The sequence below is a fragment of the Lolium rigidum genome, chromosome 2 (assembly GCF_022539505.1).
Source record: "Lolium rigidum isolate FL_2022 chromosome 2, APGP_CSIRO_Lrig_0.1, whole genome shotgun sequence".
Classification (NCBI taxonomy): Eukaryota; Viridiplantae; Streptophyta; class Magnoliopsida; order Poales; family Poaceae; genus Lolium; species Lolium rigidum.
This window is the reverse complement of record NC_061509.1, coordinates 30,341,259-30,362,950: the sequence shown is the minus strand read 5'-3', so window position 1 is coordinate 30,362,950 and position 21,692 is coordinate 30,341,259. Positions and strand designations below refer to the sequence as shown.

Here is a 21,692-nt window from a genome sequence, read left to right as displayed (position 1 = left end):
AAGGGCCACGACAAAGGTATTGGTGCTAGCTCTGCTGCTTGGAGAGTGAGGTTTTGCGGCAAACCTTTGACACGCGTCGCAAGTTCGTACTATGTCCTTAGCATCCTCAATTGCTTGTTAACCGGTAGAATCCTGCCCGAAAAACCTTGGCTGCGATAGCTCGACTACTTGCGTGGTGGCCACATATTCCTTCGTGTACATCCTTCAGAATTATTCTTCCTTCTTCGGGTGTGACGCACCTTTGCAAGACGCCTGAAATACTTCTCTTATATAATTCTCCCTTAACCACTGTGAAAGCTTTGGAGCGTCGAATTACTCGCCTTGCCTCGGCTTGGATCGTCGGGTATTTCTTTCCGAGTATATATGATATGTATGGCTGCATCCATGGTATACGTATTACCATGACCAGGTCTTGCTCTTCTTCTTCTTCCTCTTGCTTCTCCTTGGTAGCCCCAGAGGTTTCTTCTCCTTCTTTTTTGATTTTGTCGACTCAGTGGATCTCTCTGTTATCTCTTCCCAAAATACACCTGGTGGGACTGCAAGGCACTGCGACCCGATGTTTGCCAGAACGTCGGCTTCGTCGTTGCTCAATCTACTAATATGATTTACTTCGCATCCATCGAACAACTTCTCGAGCTCATTGTACACCTCCTTGTATGCCATCATGCTATCATTGACTGCGTCACATTGGTTCATAACTTGCTGAGCTACCAGCTGTGAATCGCCAAAGATTTTTAATCGAGTTGCTCCGCAGGCTTTCGCCATCTTCATCCCGTGTATGAGAGCCTCATATTCTGCTTCATTGTTAGACGCGTTAGGGAACGTCATCCGAAGGATGTACTTCAACTTGTCGCCTTCGGGTGATATGAGTACTACTCTGCGCCGGCCCCTTCTAGTCTCTTGGACCCATCAAAGTTCATAGTCCGGGTTCTCGATAAATGCGGGGGTCCTGTATTTTGCAACTCCATCCACTCTGCGATGAAGTCCGGTAGTATTTGCGACTTTATTGCTTTTCTTTTTCATACGTGATGTCCCGAGGGAAAGTTCTATTCCCCAAAGGGAGACACGACCCGTAACTACGGGTTGTTCGGTATATTTGACAAAGGAGCTTCATTGACCACTATGATCGGGTGTGCCGAAAAATAGTGGCGCAATTTTCGTCTTTGTCGTGAACACTCCATATGCTAGCTTTTGGTGCGAGGGTACCTTTGTTTTGAGGGCGACAAGACTTCGCTCACGAAGTATGCTGGTCGCTGCACTCCATGGATTTTCCCTTCTTCTTCTCTTTCGACAACTAACACCGTGCTAACCACTTGGGGTGTGGCTGCAATATACGGCAGGAGAGGTTCCTTTTCCTTTGGAGCCACCGGGATTGGTGGTGTCGAGATTTTCGCTTCGGATCCTCGAAAGCTCTATCGGCTTCTTCGTTCCACTGGAATTTATCTCCTTGTTTTATCGGCGCATAAAATGGTAACGCTTTTTCTCCTAACACGGCGACGAATCTGCTCAAAGCTGCGACTCGCCCGGTTAGCTGCTTGTATTTCTTTCAACTTCGTTGGCTTCCTCATTGTTACTATGGCTTGTATTTTGTCGGGATTTGCTTCAATCCCTCTTGCTGAAACTAGAAACCCCGAAGTTCTCCTGTTGGGACGCCAAAAGAACACTTCGTCGGGTTCGGCTTGAGGCAGAATTTGTCGAGGTTGTCAAAAGTTTCTTTGAGATCCTCGATCAGCGTTGTCCCCTTTTTTGATGTTATGACGACATCATCGATGTATACTTGCACATTTTCCCGATCTGTGTTGCTAAACACTACGCATCATCCTACGATATGTTGCTCCCGCATTTTTAGACCGAAGGGCATTGTCTTGTAGCAAAACACGCCGTAAGGTGTAATAAACGCTGTTTTGGCTTCATCATCTTCTTTTAATCTGATCTGGTTATAACCGGAGTATGCATCAAAAAGGAAAGACGTTCACAGCCTGCAGTGGAGTCGATGATTTGATCGATCCTTGGGAGGGAAAGTGATCCTTAGGGCAATGTTTGTTGAGACACGTGAAGTCGACGCACATGCGAAGGACTGTCGTGTTTTTCTTCGGCACCATCATTGGGTTAGCTACCCATGTGGCTTACGTAGATATCTCTACGATAAAACCAGCTTCCTCTAGTCGATTTATTTCGATAGCATGGATTTGCGGTTTGGTTCCGAAAACGCCGCAAAGGTTGTCGATTGGTTTATTTGTTGGATCCAAATTTAGGTGGTGCTCGGCAAGTTCCACGGGTACTCCTGGCATGTCGGCTGGACACCATGCGAAGATTTTCCGGTTCTCACGGAGGAACTCGACGAGCGCGCTTTCCTATGCGATATCCATGTTGTTTGCAATGGATGTCGTCTTTTTGGATCTGTCGGGTGAATGCTGCACCTCCTTAGAATTTTTCTCTGTGTTGAAAGTTGATTCTTTGTTTGGCCTTCCAACGTACGGCGATACGTCGTAATCGGTCATGCTTTTCGACGCCAAGTATTCAGCTTGCATCCCGAAGGTTTCTGATAACCGATGGAAATCCTTGTCGCACTTATCAGCTAAGGCGAAACTCCCTTTGACCGTGATTGGTCCCTTGGGTCCAGGCAATCTCCATAACAGGTATGTATAGTGTGGTACTGCCATAAATCTAGCATATGCTGGTCGTCCCAACAAAGCGTGGTATTGCGATGGAAAATCCACGACTTCAAACTCCGATTTCTCGATTCTATAATTTTCTCGGGTTCCAAAGCTGAACGTCGAGGTTGATCTTTCCCAATGGGTAACTTGGTTTTTCTGGTGTGATGCCGTGGAACCTTGTGTACGTTGGCTTCAGGTTTGCTAAGGATATGTTCATCTTCCTCAATGTATCTGCATACATAAGGTTTAAGCTGCTGCCACCATCTATGAATACTCGAGAAACATCAAAGCCCGCAATAGCTGCTGGCGAGAATAAGTGCTTGGCTGCCCTGGTCGAGGAACTTGCTGCGGATGATGCTGCTATTGTGAAGCCGATATCTTGTCCGACCAATTAAGGTACTCAAGCTGTTGGTGGAGGCATTTTCTCTGCCATAAACACCTGTCGTGAGATTACTTTTTGAGCTCTATTGGATGGCCTTCCCTTCGAATCATCGACATCTGCTCCGTTGGAGTTAGGATCAACATAGGGTGGTGGTGCGGGTGCTGCCGCTATTCTGAGCTGGTGTCGATTGTCCTCTGTAATCGCGGGAGGTGGCGGTAGATGAACTTCGCTCCTAGGCTCCCGAGGGTTTCTCTGTGCTTGCTCGTGCGTGAGCGTTTTACGCACATCTGAACATTGCTTGAAAATTTCGACAATCTTTACTGCAGGTGTCTGACTGTCTTTTCCCATTGCTATCGAGGAAAAAATGCATCTGGCACGGTCCATTTAACATTTCTTCGGGAGACACAAAAGGTCGTGGAAACCTTGGCCCACTATTTTGTCTGTTGCGGGAGTCGTCCCTATTATCGCTTCGCTGCTCATTGCTTCTCTGATAATCATCTCTGTTGCTTCCTCCTGTATTTGCTCGAAATCCTGCCGAAATTTGCCCTGGGGCGTCATAGCTCGGATACTGCCGAGGAAATCGTCGCCTCGACTGATAATTTCGACCACGGTCCTCTTCTGGCGACCTGTGTCGTTTATTGTGGACAGCGTCTTCTCCGTCTGCCCATCTATTTGCTATCTCCATCAACGCGGATACTGTTTTTGGATTGGTCCTTCCCAAGTCCTCGACAAAATCTCCACGCCTGATTCCTGCGACAAACGCATCTATTGCTCTCTCGTCGGATATATTTTACTGCCGAGTTTTTTATGATGTTCCACCTTTGGATGTATTTTCTCATTGACTCATCGGCTTTTGTCGACACGCCCTCAGCTCTTCTAACGACGCGAGGCTTCTTGCATGTGGACCTGAAGTTCTTGACGAATACGTCCTCGAAACTTTCCCAGTTGTCGATGGATCTGGCGGAAGTTTTTTGATCCAAGATCGTGCGGCTCCACTTAAGTGCACCTGAATACTTTGCATGGCTGTTGCTCTAGTTCCTCCGGTTAGCTTCACCGTCTCGAGGTAATCAATTAACCGATCCTCCGGATCTTGCGGGCCGTCGAACTTTTTGAAGTGATCGGGTAACTTGAATCTGAGGGGACTCGAGTTTTCGGACTCTTCTCGTGAAGCACGGTAGACCGCACATATCCTCGTCATTAAGCTCCGGGGACTGCCGATGATCTCTTACGCTTTGCCTTGCTCTATCGACCCTTGCTTGTACTCCTGTGTCTCTTGCTCCACTTGGTCCTTCGGAGCTGCCGCCGTTCTTGCCGCGGGTCGTGGACTATTTTGCCTTGCCGCTCCTTCGGGAGGCGTTGCTACGAACAGCTGTCCCCATAGCTCCAACCCCTGCCAATGCCATGTTGTATAATGTTTCCCTTGGATCTCCTGGGGGTGGCACTGGATGCAAGGATGTAAGCTTGTGTCGCCATATACCCGGCTTACGGTGTCTTAGGGATAATATTTCCTCTTGTATCTATCGACATAAAAGACATGTCGAGGTTTTGAACCAAGTACTCTCTTTACGCTCGGGTATGTGTTGTAACCTTGATCTTCCTCTGTTCAGAGCCTCCCTGTGGCTATCACCCGAAACTCTAGATTGTCCACTTAGATCTGCCCTTCTCTGCTGGATGCGAGAAGCTGCCTCCTTTCTCTGTTCAACTCAGGTATGTCTGTTTTTCTATTTCTCGGGCGGTTCGTGCGAGCATATATTGATAAGCTTGCGAGTTCTTGAGCTGTAGCTGTTGTCGTCATTGGTTACGAACCATCTATGGCTTTTGCCGCTCTATCCCGGGCTGCTGTGGAAGTTGGACTCGACGCGTGGTGTGGGCCCGACATATTTAGTGCCCATACCTCTCCTTAGATATGAGGGATCGACAAAAGGATTTCCCAACTCGTCGAAAGCCTCCGATGTTTCCTCTTGATTTTCGATAGCATAAATCTGATGATATTTTGTACTCAGATCTATGTTGGGTTCGGTGACATCATTGTTGAGATTGATGAAGACCTTGCCCATTGTGAGAGATTTGTCGATGAAGTCGTAACTGTCGACATCGCTTGAGCCATCGCTTATATATGAGTCCGCGGATGACTCAAACGATGCGTTGCTTGAAGGTCTTGGCGAGTTTCTCTCTTGCTCGATGCTGACGTAACGTGTTGCCGAAGTTTCTTCTTCGACTCGGTTGACGATGCATAGCTTGAAAAATCAGAATCGACCGCCGACGATCCCGACGAAATCGGAATTTCGACACGATACGATCCTTCCTTCTCGACGCGAAAGTGGAACCTTCCGAACGTCATCTCCAAGGGCTCCGCCGGATACGCATATGCATCCAAACGGGAGGGTGGGTGAGGAACAAAATCAACAAGACCGGCGGCGATCTGTTTACCTCGATCCATAGTGTTGCTTCCGGTTGACGATGTCGAAGATCTTGAACGTGCCATCGAGATCGGATCCTTACGCCTCTAATTCCCACGGACGGCGCCAATTGACAAGGGATTAACTTATCAATGCCTATGGATTGTAGGCTAGGGTTTAGTTAGAAGTAGAGGGCAAGTAGATCTCGAAGGTTTCAGCCGAAAAGTACTCGACGAATATGAAAACTAGGGTTTGCAGACAATGATTCGATGATCTCTTCGTCCCTCGACTCCCCCTTTATATAAGAGGTGGAGCCGAGGGTTTCGTTTTGTACAAGTTACAGAGTCGGGACGGTTTCTAACTCATCCCGCCGGATTACAAATAACACTCTCCTATTACAACTCTATCTTTTCCTTAAATACATCTTGGGCTTCCGAATCTTCTTATTCTTCGGGTAGTGGGCCTTCAATAAACCCCGGGTACTATATTCGGCAGGCCCATTTGGGATGCCTATGTCACCTAGTGACTACCAATTCCTACCTGAGGCACCCAAGGAGATCCCGCCCGGATACTCGTGCGCATACGTACCGGACTGCAACGCCTGGGCACTCTCGAACCAGGCTGCAATATCAGGGGCCTCTGGAACGGCAGGAGGAACGTCGAGAGCCGATCCCGAGAAGCAATCGTGGCTGGCTAAGTACGCCACCCCGACAAACCTCCAAAGCCCAGCTCCTGCAGGTTGGCTTAGAACCGGAAAAGCAAGCATGGCCGGTTAAGTATGCCACCCCGGCGAATCCTCGGGGTTCGACACCTTCGGCCATCACAGCGGATCAGATTTGTGCAATTCGAAAGATCAGTTCGGCATGATGCCGAAAAGGAAGGCGTTCGGCTACACCAAGCCGTACCCCAACAGCTACGAACCGATCCCGCCGCCACCCAAATATCGGCTCCCGGACTTCACAAAGTTTAGTGGATCGGATGGGTCCAGCTCCATCGAGCATGTGAGCCGATATTTGGCACAGCTGGGCACGATCTCAGCGTCAGATGAGTTGCGCGTGAGGTTCTTCTCACAGTCCCTCACAGGATCGGCTTTCGGGTGGTACACATCGCTACCACCGAACTCCATCCAAACTTGGAAGCAGTTGGAAGAGCAGTTCCATGAGCAGTATCACTCAGAGGCTTCCGATGTTGGTTTTGCCGATCTAGCGCAAGTACGACAGAAGCGCGGGGAGACAGTGGCGGAATACGTCCGGCGCTTCGAGACCATTAGGAACCGATGCTTTTCGGCTCGTATAAGTGAAAAAGAAGCGATCGAGTTGGCGGTGGTGGGTCTCTCATCATCAATCAAGGACGTGGCCTCCCAAGCGAGACTACCCTTCGTTAGCGCACATGGTGCGAAGGCGACGGCGTATGAACAGCGCCACCCGGATGTTTACCAGGACAAATTCAAGCGGGTGGTGACCGTGGTTGAGGCGAACGAAGATGAAGGTGCCATGGGAGATCGGGAGGTAGTAGTGGCTGAATGGACTCGAGCGACGGGCCCCGTGACCTTGCAAATGGGTGAAGCCACAAGGCCATCCAAAAGGGTTCGACTTCGACGTGACTAAGACGGAGCAGATTTTTGACCTCTTACTCGCGGAGAAGCATATAAAGGTACCCGAAGGCCACAAGTTCCCCACGGTGCAAGAGCTGAACGGAAGGCCATACCGCAAATGGCATAACACGTTCTCCCACACCACCAACGACTCGCAGGGTGTGGCGGCAGCGAGATCCAAATGGCGATAGAAAACGGACGGTTGATTTTCAACCAATACGCCATGAAGGTCGACACACACCCCTTCCCCGCCGTAAACATGGTGGAGTATGCTTGCCATGCGAGGTGCCAGCCGGGTTTCTGTGCAATATCAACATGGTAGATCTTGGACACCACGGCGGCAAGGATGGAGATGAGGGCAGCTGCTCTCATAGCAAAGAAACAGAGGAAGCCGCTCCACGCGATCGGCTCCGCCAAGACGGCAAGCGCCACGTAACGTAGGGAGAAGTGAAGAACATAAGATATCAGCGACCTCTCTCTGATCACCTCCTCAACAAGTATGTGAGTCAGTACGACCAACGCCGACGGTCCAGCGATGATGATGAAAGAGATCGTCTGGCTAGAGAAGCCAGAAGACATCGTCGGCATAATCGCGATGAGGAGGAGCACGAGCGTTGTGCCAAGGGAAAGGCAAGGGAGCAAGACGACGAGGACGAGCACTCGGGATTGTCCCTTCTTCGAGCACCGCTGGGATTCGGGAATGAGCCGATTGCCAACAATCGGCAATTGCCCGAATGCAACCGGAAGAAGAAGGAGGCAGCCAACGTGTCCGTGTTCGAGCGCTTAGGACCTCTCCCACCACAGAGCAAACGAGCTGAGTCCCCTCGGTTGGAAGATCTCGAAGATTCGAAGACGAGGGAGAAGAAGAAGACAGTACCACCGGCCAAGGTGGTGCCCCGATGGACTCGGCCGTTCCCGGAAACGCAAGGTTCAACGATTGCGCGGCCTGGAAGAAGCCGAGAGGTTATACTTGCATACATTGAGGAAAGCAAGGCCTGATCCGGCTGCGAAGGTTCGGCGAACCCTGGATGAAGAGGGTCGTCCACGAAAAATGGAGTGGCGCCCCAAGCAAAGGAAAGCCGATGATGAAACATCGGCTGGCACAAACATGGTGCTCGTTCTTCCGACAAAGCTTAGTGCTCCACGATTTCACAATGCACTCAAGGTGGGCGACAGCAAGCGCACCAACATGATGAAGTCAGAGATTGGGTTGGTTTTATCTACCGGCCTGAACGAGTAGCAAGAGCACGTCAAGAAGCAAACATGGCGAGGCTGATCCTTGTGATCGGCCCCAAAAAATTTATGAAGGGAACTTACAAAACCTTCACCGAACAAGCAACGTGGAGGCCGATTCCAGCAATCAGCCAAAATTATCCTCACCCACCATTCTGCGCTCGGGTTCAACATGTTATCCAACGGAGCCGATACCATCAATTCTCTTGACAGAATCGGCTCGGGGGCACCCGGTGGATAGAACACGAGGATATGCAATGGAAGCGTCTCATCCTTTGGTGATGGGTATTGGAATATGGGGGCCGATGCACTAGTCGGCCGTAAAAAAAAATTTCTGAAAATTCGAAAATTTTCGAGCACAGCCGATGCAGCAGACATCGACTTAAGGATATGAAAGCCGATGCATGGCCATCGACTCAAGAGGGATAACTGTCACGATCAGAGGGTCAATGGAGCACGAAGAGGGTTTTAATGAAAGAACTCCTTAATGGAGTAGCTTAAGAGCTCGGATCCTCTCTTCAAGGACAAGACCAAGAGCAGCCTGGACGTACAGATCAGGTCAAGGATGGATCGCATCAGATCCACCAAAGGAAAGGAGCCGATCTATCCGGCAAGAACTGAAGAAGCTCGGGGGGCAGCTCACCTTGAAGGCTCTCTGCTTTGAGAAGCCGATTTATGTTCAAATCGGCTGGCTCTGCATAAGAAGCTCCCTCAGACACGATCAAGCCCAGGTCCATACAGCTATTTTGTGTATCCTCGTCTCTGTTCTGCCTTGGCTGAGACTCGGGGGGCAACAGGCGTGTAGGTGCCCTGTTTTTAAGAGCCGGTTGGAGTTACCTCGGCTGTTATTGCATCATGATCGTCTCAGGGAGGAAAAGCCGTCGTCTGGTACGAGGTTTGGACCGTGCTGGTGCTGCAAGAAAAGAAGAGATTGGTTCCTCAAATTAACCGATGAATAGTCATCGGCTGCGGGACTGCAAAACGCCACGGTCGAGAAAAACAATAATAACCCGATTCGTCACTATCGGTCTTGGTGTGGCAAGCGGGAGGATGGAAATTGGATTAATGAAAGGAGAAATTGGAAGAACAATTCTCATTAATTCAAAGGAGCAGCTTTACAAGAAGAGCCGATGGCTCTCAAAAGAGGGATCTAGTGCCTAGTGCACCGCTACCGCTAGTCCTACTCTACTAGTCGTCGCTGTCCTCATCGTCGCCGTCGTCGAGGTCGTCGGCGCTGCTCCCGAGAAGCTCCTCGCCGCTGCTGCCCCGGCCGTCGGCTGGAGCCTCCTCCTCCTCCTCGTCATCATCATCGTCCTCGCTATCCGCCCGGCCCGCGGAAGCACTTCGTTGGAGGATACCCAATGGAGGCGGAGGAATCATCTTCCTCCTCCTCATCTTCTTCTTCCTCGTCATCATCGTCGTCCTCGCTGTCCGCCCACATGCGGGAGCGCTTCTTCGGCGGGAGCCTGGCGGAGGGGGAGGCCTTGGTCCTCTCCGCTTCTCCTCCCTTCTTCTCCTTGTCAGAGGAGATGGGGTGCGCCCGGAGCGGAGATCGTCCTCTTCTTTGTTCTTCGGCAACGGTTGGAGAGAGGTGCCCGAAGCGGAGGAGGAAGAGGAAGACATGGCTGCGGGAGAGAAGGGTTTTTTGGTTTGGTAAACGAGAGCGAGCAAGGGGATGGAGTGGTGAGCCGTTTGGCACAGATAAATAAAGAGAGTGTGGTGGAGATTTAATGCCATGACGGTTCTCGAGGACGTGATGCCGAAATTGACAATTCATACAGAGAAGCCCAGGAGACGAGGCGTAATGATGGAAGATTCTGCGGCAGTTTTGCTCTGCCACGACATGACCCGACGAAAAAAGAACATAATGATTTTGGAAATGTCATTTCCAAAACCAGGGGGGCATGTGTTATCACCAGGATTTGACCAAGTCAGAGGTGGGCCGCGATCAAGATAGACTCGAAGAATATATATATATAGAAGGAATACGTGAATCGGCCTTTTATACCAAGTTGGGCTTAATTGCCCGTGTATCTGTAACATATTAGATCGCATCTTAGTTTAGAAGTTAGAATCTTACTCGTGCACGGTTTGGTGCACGCCCACATTAGAAAGTCCGCTGGACTATAAATATGTATCTAGGGTTTATGGAATAAACAACAACCAACGTTCAACCACAAACAAATCTCGGCGCATCGCCAACTCCTTCGTCTCGAGGGTTTCTACCGGTAAGCATCATGCTGCCTAGATCGCATCTTGCGATCTAGGCAGCACAAGCCTGCCCACGTTGTTCATGCGTTGCTCGTACTGAAGCCTTTTTTGATGGCGAGCAACGTAGTTATCTTAGACATGTTAGGGTTAGCATTGTTCTTCATATTACATGCTTTCGTAGTGCAACCCTTGCATGTCTAGCCGCCCTTACACCTATCTTAGGTGTAGGGGCGGCACCCCGCTTGATCATAGTTTAGTAGATCTGATCCGTTACGGTTACTCCTTGTTCATCAAGGATTAGTTTAACATCCGCAATAGTTAGGCCTTACAAGGGGTCGGAGGATCCGGCGGCGTGTAGGGTGGCGTTTGCTAGTCCTAGAACGGATGTTCCGGGGATCAACCTCGTGTTGGTTTTTAGGCCCTGTCTAGGATCGGCTTATGGTCACCGTGCGCGAGCGCGAGGCCCAATCCTGAGTAGGATGATCCGATTATGCGGTGAAAACCCTAAATCGTCGTAGATCTCATTAGCTTTACCTTGATCAAGCAGGACCACCATATATTCGGACACCTCGTCCGAATCATGGGTGGATCGGCTCTTTGAGCCGATTCACGGGATAACCCGAGAGCCGATCGAGGCTCGTATTTAATGTTTACGTGTGTGCCCTGCGCAGAAACTAAGCGAGGCATCATCCACACCTTCCTGACCGGGTATAGGTCGGGTGGCACGCCCTTGTGATAAACATCGGCGCGTGCGACCAGGAGGCTTTGCGGGCCGTCGCTCTGAGGGACTGGGGCCAGCCGCAGCCCTAGTTGTTCCCGGCTCTACCGTGTTGACCGTCTCTGCCCGCCAGGGGGTTTCTGACGTCAACAGACACATTGGAGACCGGTTTGCTAGGCGGAGTAGAATAAGGTGCTGAGCGCGTAGATGGCGCCGGCGCCGTAGATGGGGGCGCCCGAGGCGTGAAGCGACCAGCTCCCGTAGCACAGCCTTTAACCTTAGCTTCGTGAGCCAACTGTGATTGAGCTTCTCTTGCATGATGTAGCAACTCATTCATAGTGGTGTAACTGTAATGACGAACAGTGTCTTTGATATCATACTTCAACCCATTGAGAAAATGATTCATTGCCATCTCAAGTGACTCACGGACATGGCCACGCTGCATAAGCATCTCCATCTCCATGTTATATTCATCAACAGTCTTCACACCTTGTCTCAATAGGGTCAACTTATCATATATATTCCGCAAATAATTAGCGGGCACAAAACGATCGTGCATTGCCGCCTTCATTGCACGCCATGTGATAATAGGCGGCTCACCATCTTCTTCGCGAGCACGAACAAATCCATCCCACCAACGTAATGCATAGCCATCAAATTCGGAAGAAGCAAGCTTGATCTTCCTATCTTCAGTGTAATTATGTAAGCGCCATAACTTCTCAATTTTCAGCTCCCAAGTGAGGTATTCTTCAACATCAGCACCTCCTTCAAACTTGGGTATGGAGAACTTGGGCTTACCCAATCCATCTTCTTCCTCAAACCCACGACCTGGATGTCGGAGTTCAGCAAACCCACGAGGACGATTACCATGCCCTGCACCACGATTAGCATTAGGTGCTTCATCTTCTGCTTCGTCTTCGTCTTCTTGTTGTTGTTGTTGAGTGAGATTACCAACAGCTAGTTGCAAATCTTGAAGACTGCGCTAGATATCCGTCATTTGATCTCGCATTGTGGTGACGGTCGCATTAGTAGCATCCAGCTTTTGGGAGATCCCTTGGACCATCCCCCTAAGCTCATCATCCTGAGTGCGGAATTCACGTCGCATCTTATTACGAAGAGCCTCATACTCCCTCCATGTCATCAAATCAGCGGAATTCTTGTTTTCCTGGTTAACAATTTTCTCATCACTAGCAGACATGGTTAGTATGTTAGTGCACGTACTAAAACAAATATATATGGTGGTACTCTCACAACTCACGCAAAACTGATAAGAAAAGGAAATCTTACCGCTCCAAAGTGAATTAGTATTGCTTACCACTTGTAGTGATGACTAGTGCACGGATGTAGCGAAGCGAATATCAAGGGTATAAGAACAAACGCACGACAAAGCAGGGTATATGTGGGGCTGTAGGTGGGCTACCTATTTGCACCAATAACAAGCTCTAGCGCTGACCGTAGACAACCAATGATACTCACACAAGGCGATAAATGTGGCAATGCAACTATATGGAGGAAAAGTTGCAATACACTCGAGAGACGCTAGCAAAGCTCAACTTAACAGGCACAAGATTGCTCAACTACAGGTGCAGTAAAGAAAACTTAGGCCTTCACTTGATTCTACTAGCACTTCACTTTTCTTTTTGGATTTTCTTTTTGTATAACACGCAGCTATGTAGCTCTTTTTGCTTCTTTTCAAATTTCTGTTTTTTATTTATTTTATGACTCAACTCCTTGATAACACGGCCAACAGATAACGCAAAGCACCAAAACCCTAATGAGTAACCTGTCGAGCGGTAAAACTAGTCTCTTCTAGGGAAGTTCCTAGTCAATTTTATCGAAAGGTTGTGGCTATGGTTTGGATAAACACACTGTATGCTATGTGGACTCGGAGCAACAAAAACTGACTCTAGATAAAAGCGGAAACACAAACCCTAACAATACTAGATGGAAGAAAAAGATACGCAAAAATAACTACCAAAAGCAACTAAAACTCGAAATTAGTGCAATCTAAGGCTATGGCAAACCCTAACCCTAATTTTTTTTTGGCTTTTTCTGGATAGGAAACACTCACAACTCAACTATGGAGTGGATTGTCGATGGCTTACCGAGGAAACGCTGAAATCTGATACCAAGATGATATGGGGTGGCCCGATCTTCTCAGTAAGCAACGGTGATGATGATGATCACGGGGCGAACACAGCGGAGATAACTTGATGAAGTGGATGATAACTTGTATGACGCAATGAGATCTCTCGATTGGTCCCTGTCGCCAATGCAACAGCTCTCAACCCTGCAAGATATTCGCAACTCCACACAGTTGCGCACGTAGCCGCCGACCACGAAGCAGTAAGTTCCAACCTTCTAATTCCCAATGGAACAGCAGATCACACAAGACTTTCGGAGATTACACCAAATCAATGCAATATGGTGTAGGGATTCAATAGAGTTGCAAAGGAATCAACTATGAACTAGGGTTTATCTTAAACGTGGTCGAAAGCAACTTTGGGGGCGTCCTGGACACTTATATAGGCGTCCGGGACGACCTCAGGTGAAAAAAGTACGAAAATAACCGACCCAGAATAGATCTGGTCGAGACAGACTCGGACTCGGTCGGTGCGGGGCCGGTCGACCGGGTCTGGGACCGGCCGGTCCGGTTCAAACCGGACCTGGCGCCGGGTACTGACCGGGTGGCGGAAGTGCTCTACAGTAACCCTCCCGGTTGGCATCAACGTAGCGCCCGGTCGGCGCCGGGACGGATCCGGCGTGCCGCTCGGTTGGACCGGGCCAGGGACCTGGCGCGCCGGCGTGGCGGCCGATCTGACCGGATGCTGGACCGGCCTGGATTATGTCGTCTCCTCTCGCGCATGCCTCCCGCTCCTCCCTCGCGCGTCCATGAGGTATCTTCATGTCCAGCTCCATGTCCAGCTTCACGTCCATCTTCACGTCCAGCTGCTCCTCTCCTCCTCGTGCGATGCTTGTTTCCTCTTCATACCTGATCATACATAAGTAACAGGACTTAGGCAGTATAAAGTTCTCATCAATCAAAGTATCGTTTAGGAACAAGTTCACCTGTTGTTTAAGTAGCTTCGCACGAGCCCGTGTAATAGGTCCAATCCTAACTTCATTGGACTTGAGCTTCACAGCAGCTTCATCTTCATCTTGCGATGACGGAGGTAGTATTGTGGTAGGGATGTCCTCATCATTAATGGCGAGGATCAGCAAAATGGCCATCGCGGTGCCTGTTGCAGCCGAAGACGCTGGAGTAGGACGTCTCCTTCCTGAAGACGGCGACCTTGAAACCGTCGTCCTGAGGGGTGAAGACGAGCGTGTCGTCGACGTGCAGCAAAATCCTGGCGCAGAAATCGCTCCAGGACTTGATGAACCCGACGCGCTGCCCTGTCCACTGCAGCTGCACCTTCCAGGCGCAACGGTCGCCCTAGTAGAAGTAGACCTTCACATGGGCCCATTGTTCTTGAGCTTGTACTTCCCGATGAGCGGCTGCTCCATGTACGGCGGGACAGCGAGGGCACGGAGGTCCTAGCTCTCCACCTGGACGAAGAATGCCGGCAAACGCGGATTGGCAGCGTTCCCCAGGTCAACAGGACGGCCGGCGTGGCGCCTCGGTGCTGTGATCTGCTGGTGGGTTTCCATGAACGCTACGTTGGGATCACGCAGCTGCACACGGACGGCATAGTCGACAGCATCCAGTATGGGCCCGTCCGAGAAGTATTCCAGGAAGGGTCAGTTCTGCACACGCACAAGGAAGCTATGTCGAGCTCAACAAGGCGATGGCATGGACAAGCACAAGTAGGCAATGGCATGCACAAGCACAAGCAGGCAATGGCATGCACAAGCACAAGCAGGCAATGGCATGGAAAATCACAAGCAGGCAATGGCATGCACAACCACAAGCAGGCAATGGCACGCACAAGCACAAGCAGGCAATGGCATGGACAATCATAAGCAGGCAATGGCATGCACACACACAAGCAGGCAATGGCATGCACAAGCACAAGTTGGCAATGGCATGGACAATCACAAGCAGGCAATGGCATGCATAAGCACAAGCAGGCAATGGCATGCACAAGCACAAGCAGGCAATGGCATGCACAATCACAAGCAGACAATGACATGGACTTGACATTGTGCCAATGCCAAGAACAAGCACAGTGTAGCAATCATGGTGCTTGAGCTCGTAGTGTTCAACTCAATACTTCACTTGGTTATTGCTTTTCTTATTATGCCATCGAGTCTTGGGAACACCCATATGCTGCGATAAATACTATCGGAGAAGTGTTGTAGAAACACTGGTGGATATAAGATAGGGAAGTTGATCACTCTTAGCCATGTTTATGTCTTGGGCTAGCAGTTTGCCACTTGGGTGCATGCATATCACAATCTGATAGTTCGAACACAAGTACAAATCGGGCTGTCACAGATTATGCTGGTAGTATATTCAAGTTTCTTCACCCACCATTCCATCCCCAGCTACAAATAGAGCCATGAGGTGGAGTGAGGGCATCCTCGATCATGCCGATGTGAGTAGTTGGGCTCTTATGAAATTGTCGTTCTTCCTGGACCTTACATTCATATGTCGGTGTAACATGGTAATGTACTATGGATGCGATGGAGAAGACATTGGGTGATAAGTAAGACTCATGGGTCATGCTAAAGGATATTGCTTCTTCAATGAGATCATCCTTTTGCTAACCTATTATGACTATCTGCTACATGTAAGGGGGTGACGAAGCTCAGTATCACCAGCACGGGCCGGACGTGTTTGAGGACGACCCGGACATGCCACCGCAGGTGGTCAACATGGTGCTCTGCATGAGTCCATGGCCGATCGTGATCGCCCCATCATTTTCACGACTCTGTATTGAGTACAGACAAACTGTGGTACCTAGAAAAAGTTCTTACCCAACCCAAATGCCCAATCAAGAACGCATATATGTGCATGATCCTTTCCTGAAGCCAATTTGCATAATTTCCAAGAACACCAACAACAAGAGAAATTTTATCAGACTTAATTAATCATGCCATGGCAGGTGAGCGGCAAGCTGGTGGGGACGGTGGGGCGATCAATCATGCTTTGTTGCTGGCCGGCAGGCGACCCATCAACAGTACATCCTTGAGCAGACTCTCGAGGTTGGCCAGGGACCTGCCACCAGGTTGTGTGGTGGCACGGGCAGCAATCTCACTCCACTCCGCCGCCTTCCGCCTCATCTCCCGCCCCATATCGCCTCCTCCCATCACCTCCCTTATCCTATCCCCAACCACCTCCCGACGAACATCGTCGCCGACCTCCATTCCCACGCCCCACTCCATGCACACGTAGCGGGTGTTGGTCTGCTGCTCGGCGAAGAAGGGCCAGCACAACATGGGCACCCCGGCGTTGAGCCCCTCCAACGTGGAGTTCCACCCGCAGTGCGTCAGGAACACGCCCACTGCCTCGTGGCGCAGCACGGCCTCCTGCTCGCACCAGCTCGCCAGGAGCCGCCTGCCCTCGGTCGCCTCTAGGAACTCGGGAGGCAGCACGACGGCATCGCCCTTCACGAGGTCGTTCCTGATGATCCACAGGAAGTCGTAGCCGCAGCTGGCCAGCCCCCACGCAAACTCCACCAGGTCTTGGCTCGACATGGTGGTTATGCTCCCGAAGTTGACGTAGACCACGGACCGGGGTTCCCTGCCTTGGAGCCATTCCAGGCAGGAGTGATCTTCTCTCCACAGGCTAGGGCGTATCATGGCGAGCTTGCCGTCATCGAGGACCAGCTGCTCGGCGAGCAAGCTGAGGGGGCCGATGGTGTAGACCGGGCCGGGCAGCGTGGCACGGATGGCGTCCAGTGCATGCTCCTCTAGCTCGTCAAAGGTGTTGACGATGAAAGCGGCGGCGCGCCGCGCCTGCTGATGCTCGTGCAATACGAACTCGATCATGATGTCGCCGCGGTCCGTGGTGCGGACGAAGGACGGGAAGTCTCGGAGGCGCATGTGCTTGCTCATCCCGAGAGCCTGCGGCACCGGCGTGTCCAGGTACCCGTTCGTCACTTGCTCTTTGTCTGCTCAGCTCGCCAAAGAAGACACGATAGTATGAGTATGACAGATACTACTATAAACATACTTTGTCGCAAGCTTATAATACCTTTGAGAGGAACAAGGCCCTCGTCTATTAGAAAGGGTAAGCTATGGTACCCCATGTAACCGCAGGCGCTAGCAGCGAAGAAGAGCGCGCACGGCACGCCGAGCTCAGCCGCGGCGTCCAGGCTGAAGCTCATGATGCTGTCAGCCACGAGGCACGTCACCGGCGGCACCCCGTCCGCGCTATTATTCAGCCCGCCGAGCAGCTTCTTCAGGTGGGGGAGGCACGTGGTCATGGTGGAGTAGCAGAGGGCCTCCTGGTCCTGTGTGGCGTCGGCGTCGGACGGGGGCAGGCCGTCGGGGATGGTGGCGAAGCGGAAGCCCGAGAGGCCCGCCACCGCGCCGGACCCGCGGGAGCGGATCAGGCGTCGATGGTTGTACTCGGTGTTGACGAAGGTGACGTGGAAGCCTTTGGAGTGGAGGACCTTGGCCAGCTTCATCATCGGAGTGATGTGTCCCTGCGCCGGGAACGGCACGCACACCGCGTGCGGCTTCTCGTCGGCGACAGTATTTCTATTTCCACCCATGTCTTGGCCGGCCCGGAATGGTGGACGCAGATCAAGGTTGGAATTACACTACTCTATGTGTTTTTAGCAGAAACTGGCAACTTCTCTGCTTGTAGTAGCAATGGCACACTGGTCGGTTTGTATAGGGCCGACGAGATGAGACTGGCCATGGCTCAGTGGGCTGATGATGGACATCAGACAAATGCACCTGCTACTTATTAATTGTGGAGGTGCAACATCACCACATTGATCCCCGTCAATGCTCGCTCAACAAAAGACAAACTCCAAACAATGAAAGATACAACGTACCAGTCAAGATAAAGCTAGCAGTAGCACATGTCCTCTTAAAAAACAAGCTTATCGGCGGACTCGTGTTTGTTGCGCATTAAGAGTTGGCATTTTTTATTTTTTTAACACGGATGGGGTCTAGAAAGATCCTGTTGCTGCATAAGTTATAAGCGGTGGGTACAAATTAAAATAGGATCTTGGAAGATAAAAAAATAAAAAGCAGTCCTAAAGTTTTACATCAAAGACTCCTGAAACAGAAAACAAAAGCGATCGAGTCCTTGATCTTCTCCACCGACAGGCAACAACGAGACTCCATTGTCAGTGTGAAGGTCCAGCAAGAACCACCTTGAAGGGCCTCCACCATGGAGGTTGGAAGAAAGTCGTCGAAGCATCCTCTATGGACTTAGATCATGGCGGTGAGCTTGGCCACCATGTGATGAACTCCAGATTGCAGCAGATGAACTCCCCGCCATCTTGACGACGCCCTGAACCCGTCACCACCACGGTCGGCCGGAAGAGAGTTGAAGACAAGAAGCCAGATGAGCTCAAGATGGCCACCGAACCTGATCTTATTGAAGCAGATGGTAGCCTTCCTCCCCACACCTTCTTCCATCTACTAGAGCCATGGGAGTAGAAGGAAGAGCACTAGATTCCTCTAGATCTGGTCAATAGGATCCAGAACACCACTCCACACTACTAGCATAAAGCCAAGATACCACAGGGCAACACCGCTCCACACTACTCTGTACATGCCGGTCTCCACTCTTTCTACCATGCCAAACGGCGGTGCTAGAGCACTCATTCTAGATCTGGTGAGTTATTGTTCACTTGTGTTTGCCCATAGTTTCATCTTCCATGGTAGCATTAGAGCATTGATTCTCTTTGGCATGTCTGCAGCCCATTCCATGGAAGAAGCCCTGTAATTGGTTGTGTATTATGGTAGATGGAAGGCTCCACTGCATAGGAATGCCTCAAGAGGTATATGATCATGTTACAACCCCCCTCCATAATTTAAGATCCGTTGTGACATTGTTATTTACATCAAGTACTCGGAAATCGATATTGCAGCCCAGAGCTAGATATATATGGAGGCTATTATGTCCTGACGATGTTGACATCCTCAGAGTTCGAACACGAGGTTGAGAATTTGGTACCGAAGCTCTCGCCGAATGCAAGAAAGGAATATCATTTGTCAGGAACACATAAATATGAGCCGTCGAAGCAAGAAGTTAGGATTGCAGATGTCTTCATGGATGTGGAGAATTTCAAGAAGAGAGTTGAAGTGCAAGCGTGCGGCCTCACGTACACCACCATGGAAGATGTGTTCCATCAAAGTCGCCACAGGGGCGCAGTCGAGTGACCAACTCTCCTAGCCTGGCGCAAGATCCTACTTGTGATGTTACCCTGTACATTAGGTAGAAATTCTTTTTGTGAAGCCACTGATTTGTTTGACTTGTATTTTCTCTTGCCCCCTTTTTTTGTGTAGGTGGTTGTATGTGTGTGATTATCATTATGTTCAAGATGTATATGTTTATGTGTACAATCAGATAATGTATCTAACACCAGCTTTTATTCATTATGTAATACTACATGATTTTTCCCCCTTCCGTTGGCATTATTTTCCTTGTCGTTGTGCAGTTGCTTTCATGCGTACTTCTTGGTCCATCATTAGATAACAACCGTATTGCATCATCCGCTCACATGTAAGATAACTTCAGAAGTTAAATTATATGTGTTTGCACTTCAGTTTGACTTCTGTGGACTTTTTCTTTCTATCAAAATATTCAAACTAACTACATATATTTGAATACACGAGTAACATATGGATCATTGATTCCATTGCTCGTAAGCAATTTTACTAGTCTCCTTATCCCTGTCTGACAGATAATGTAATGTATGATCAATCATTTGCAATTATTGTACACACTTCTTTTATCTTTTACCAGGGTCAAAATAGATCTTTTGATTGGAAATTCAAGACTCCTCCCCGTGTTCAAACTTATCTTAAAAGATAAATAAAAGAGTCAATCTCAGGTGTGCGATTCAGCACTAGAAAAGCTTCTAGCCGCGGAAGAAAGTTAATGAACTTGCATTAAACCCCCAACTCTATTAGAAAAACTCACAAGCCAAACAAAATAGTGTGGAAGAGTATGAAATAGACATGGGACTATTCCTCTGAAAGGAAATGCTTCTTACAACAATAAAATTCATTGGAGCACTAGTGTTGTGTTTGACATTTAGATGACGTCTACCGGAAACTTCACTTACCGGGTAGAGTGCCATAGTGAATTATATATGGATATCCATCAACAGTCGTGTAACTGTGTTATCACCAGAATTTGACCGGATCAGAGGTGGGCCGCGATTAAGATGGGCTTGAAGAATATACATGGAAGATATATATGAATCGGCCTTGTATACAAAGTTTGGGCTAGTTTGCCCGTGTATCTGTAAATATAGTAGGATACGTGTCGGTTAGATAGAATTTGGCTCGTGCACGGTTGGGATTATTCCCACGTTAGAAAGTCTACGGACTATAAATATGTACCTAGGGTTATTGAGAAAGACAACAATCACGTTCATCACAAACCAATCTAGGCGCATCGCCAACCCCTTGTCTCGAGGGTTTCTTCCGGGTAAGCATCATGCTGCCTAGATCGCATCTTGCGATCTAGGCAAGACACGTTTATTCGTTGTTCATGCGTTGCTCGTGCTGAAGCCTTGTTGATGGCAAGCAACGTAGTTATCGTAGATGTGTTAGGGTTAGCATTGTTTCATCGTGTCACATGCTTTTGTCCATGCAACCCTTAGACGTCTAGCCGCCCTTACACCTATCTTAGGTGTAAGGGCGGCACCTCGCTTGATCATTGTTTAGTAGATCCGATCTGTTATGATTGCTCCTTGTTCTTCAAGGATTAGTTTAATATCTGCATAGTTAGTCCTTGCAAACGGGTTGAAGGATCCAGTAGCACGTAGGGTGTAGTTTGCTGGCCCTAGATAAGATGTTCCGGGGATCAACTTCATGTTGGTTTTTAGGCCTTGTCTAGGGTTGGTTTATTATCACCGTGCGTGGCTGCCGAGCTCAATCACGCGTAGGATGTTCCGATTATGTGGTGAAAACCCTAAATCGTCGTAGGTCGTTTTAGCTTTATATTGATCAAGCAGGACCACCATGTGATCGTATACCTCATACGAATCATGGGTGGATCGGCTCCTTGAGCCGATTCACAGGACAACCTGAGAGCCGATCGAGGCTCGTATTTAATGTTTACGTGTATGCCATGCAGGAAACTAAGCGAAGCAAATCCATCACCTTCCTGACCAGGTATAGGTCGGGTGGCACGCCCTTGCACCAGCATCGGACGTGCGTGCCGAGGCTTTGCGGGCCGTCGCTCGAGGGACCAAGGCCAGCCGCAGTCCCGGGAGCCTCCCGGCTCTACTCGTGTTGCCCGTCGTTGCTCGCCGGTGGGTTTCTGACCGCAACACATTCCGGCACGCCCGGTGGGACAGTCTTCGACATCAACTGCATCGCCATCTACATCTGAGATGGCGGAAGGTACTCCAGTCAC

At 49.8% G+C, this 21,692-nt stretch overlaps 1 protein-coding gene across 2 annotated transcripts; it reads right to left on the bottom strand.

The window, feature by feature from the left end:
- Positions 1–16,148: 16,148 nt before the first annotated feature.
- LOC124686178 (7-deoxyloganetin glucosyltransferase-like) lies at positions 16,149–17,893 on the bottom strand. 2 transcript variants are annotated; one of them, XM_047220169.1, is made up of 2 exons: positions 17,313–17,893; positions 16,149–17,250 (listed from the first exon to the last, which is right to left on the bottom strand). In XM_047220169.1, the coding sequence occupies exons 1-2, from the start codon at positions 17,854–17,856 to the stop codon at positions 16,280–16,282; spliced, it is 1,515 nt and encodes a 504-aa protein (XP_047076125.1). In that variant the 5' UTR covers positions 17,857–17,893; the 3' UTR covers positions 16,149–16,279. The 2 variants fall into 2 exon arrangements, with proteins under 2 accessions (XP_047076125.1, XP_047076126.1); XM_047220170.1 differs by having other exon boundaries at positions 17,334–17,893.
- Positions 17,894–21,692: the final 3,799 nt, after the last annotated feature.

Coding starts and splice junctions, on each gene's coding strand:
- LOC124686178 (XM_047220169.1), bottom strand. CDS start 17,856: ATGGGTGGAAATAGAAATACTGTCGCCGACGAGAAGCCGCACGCGGTG. Junction 17,251..17,312: donor TATTATAAGCTTGCGACAAA/GTATGTTTATAG, acceptor CGAGCTGAGCAG/ACAAAGAGCAAGTGACGAAC.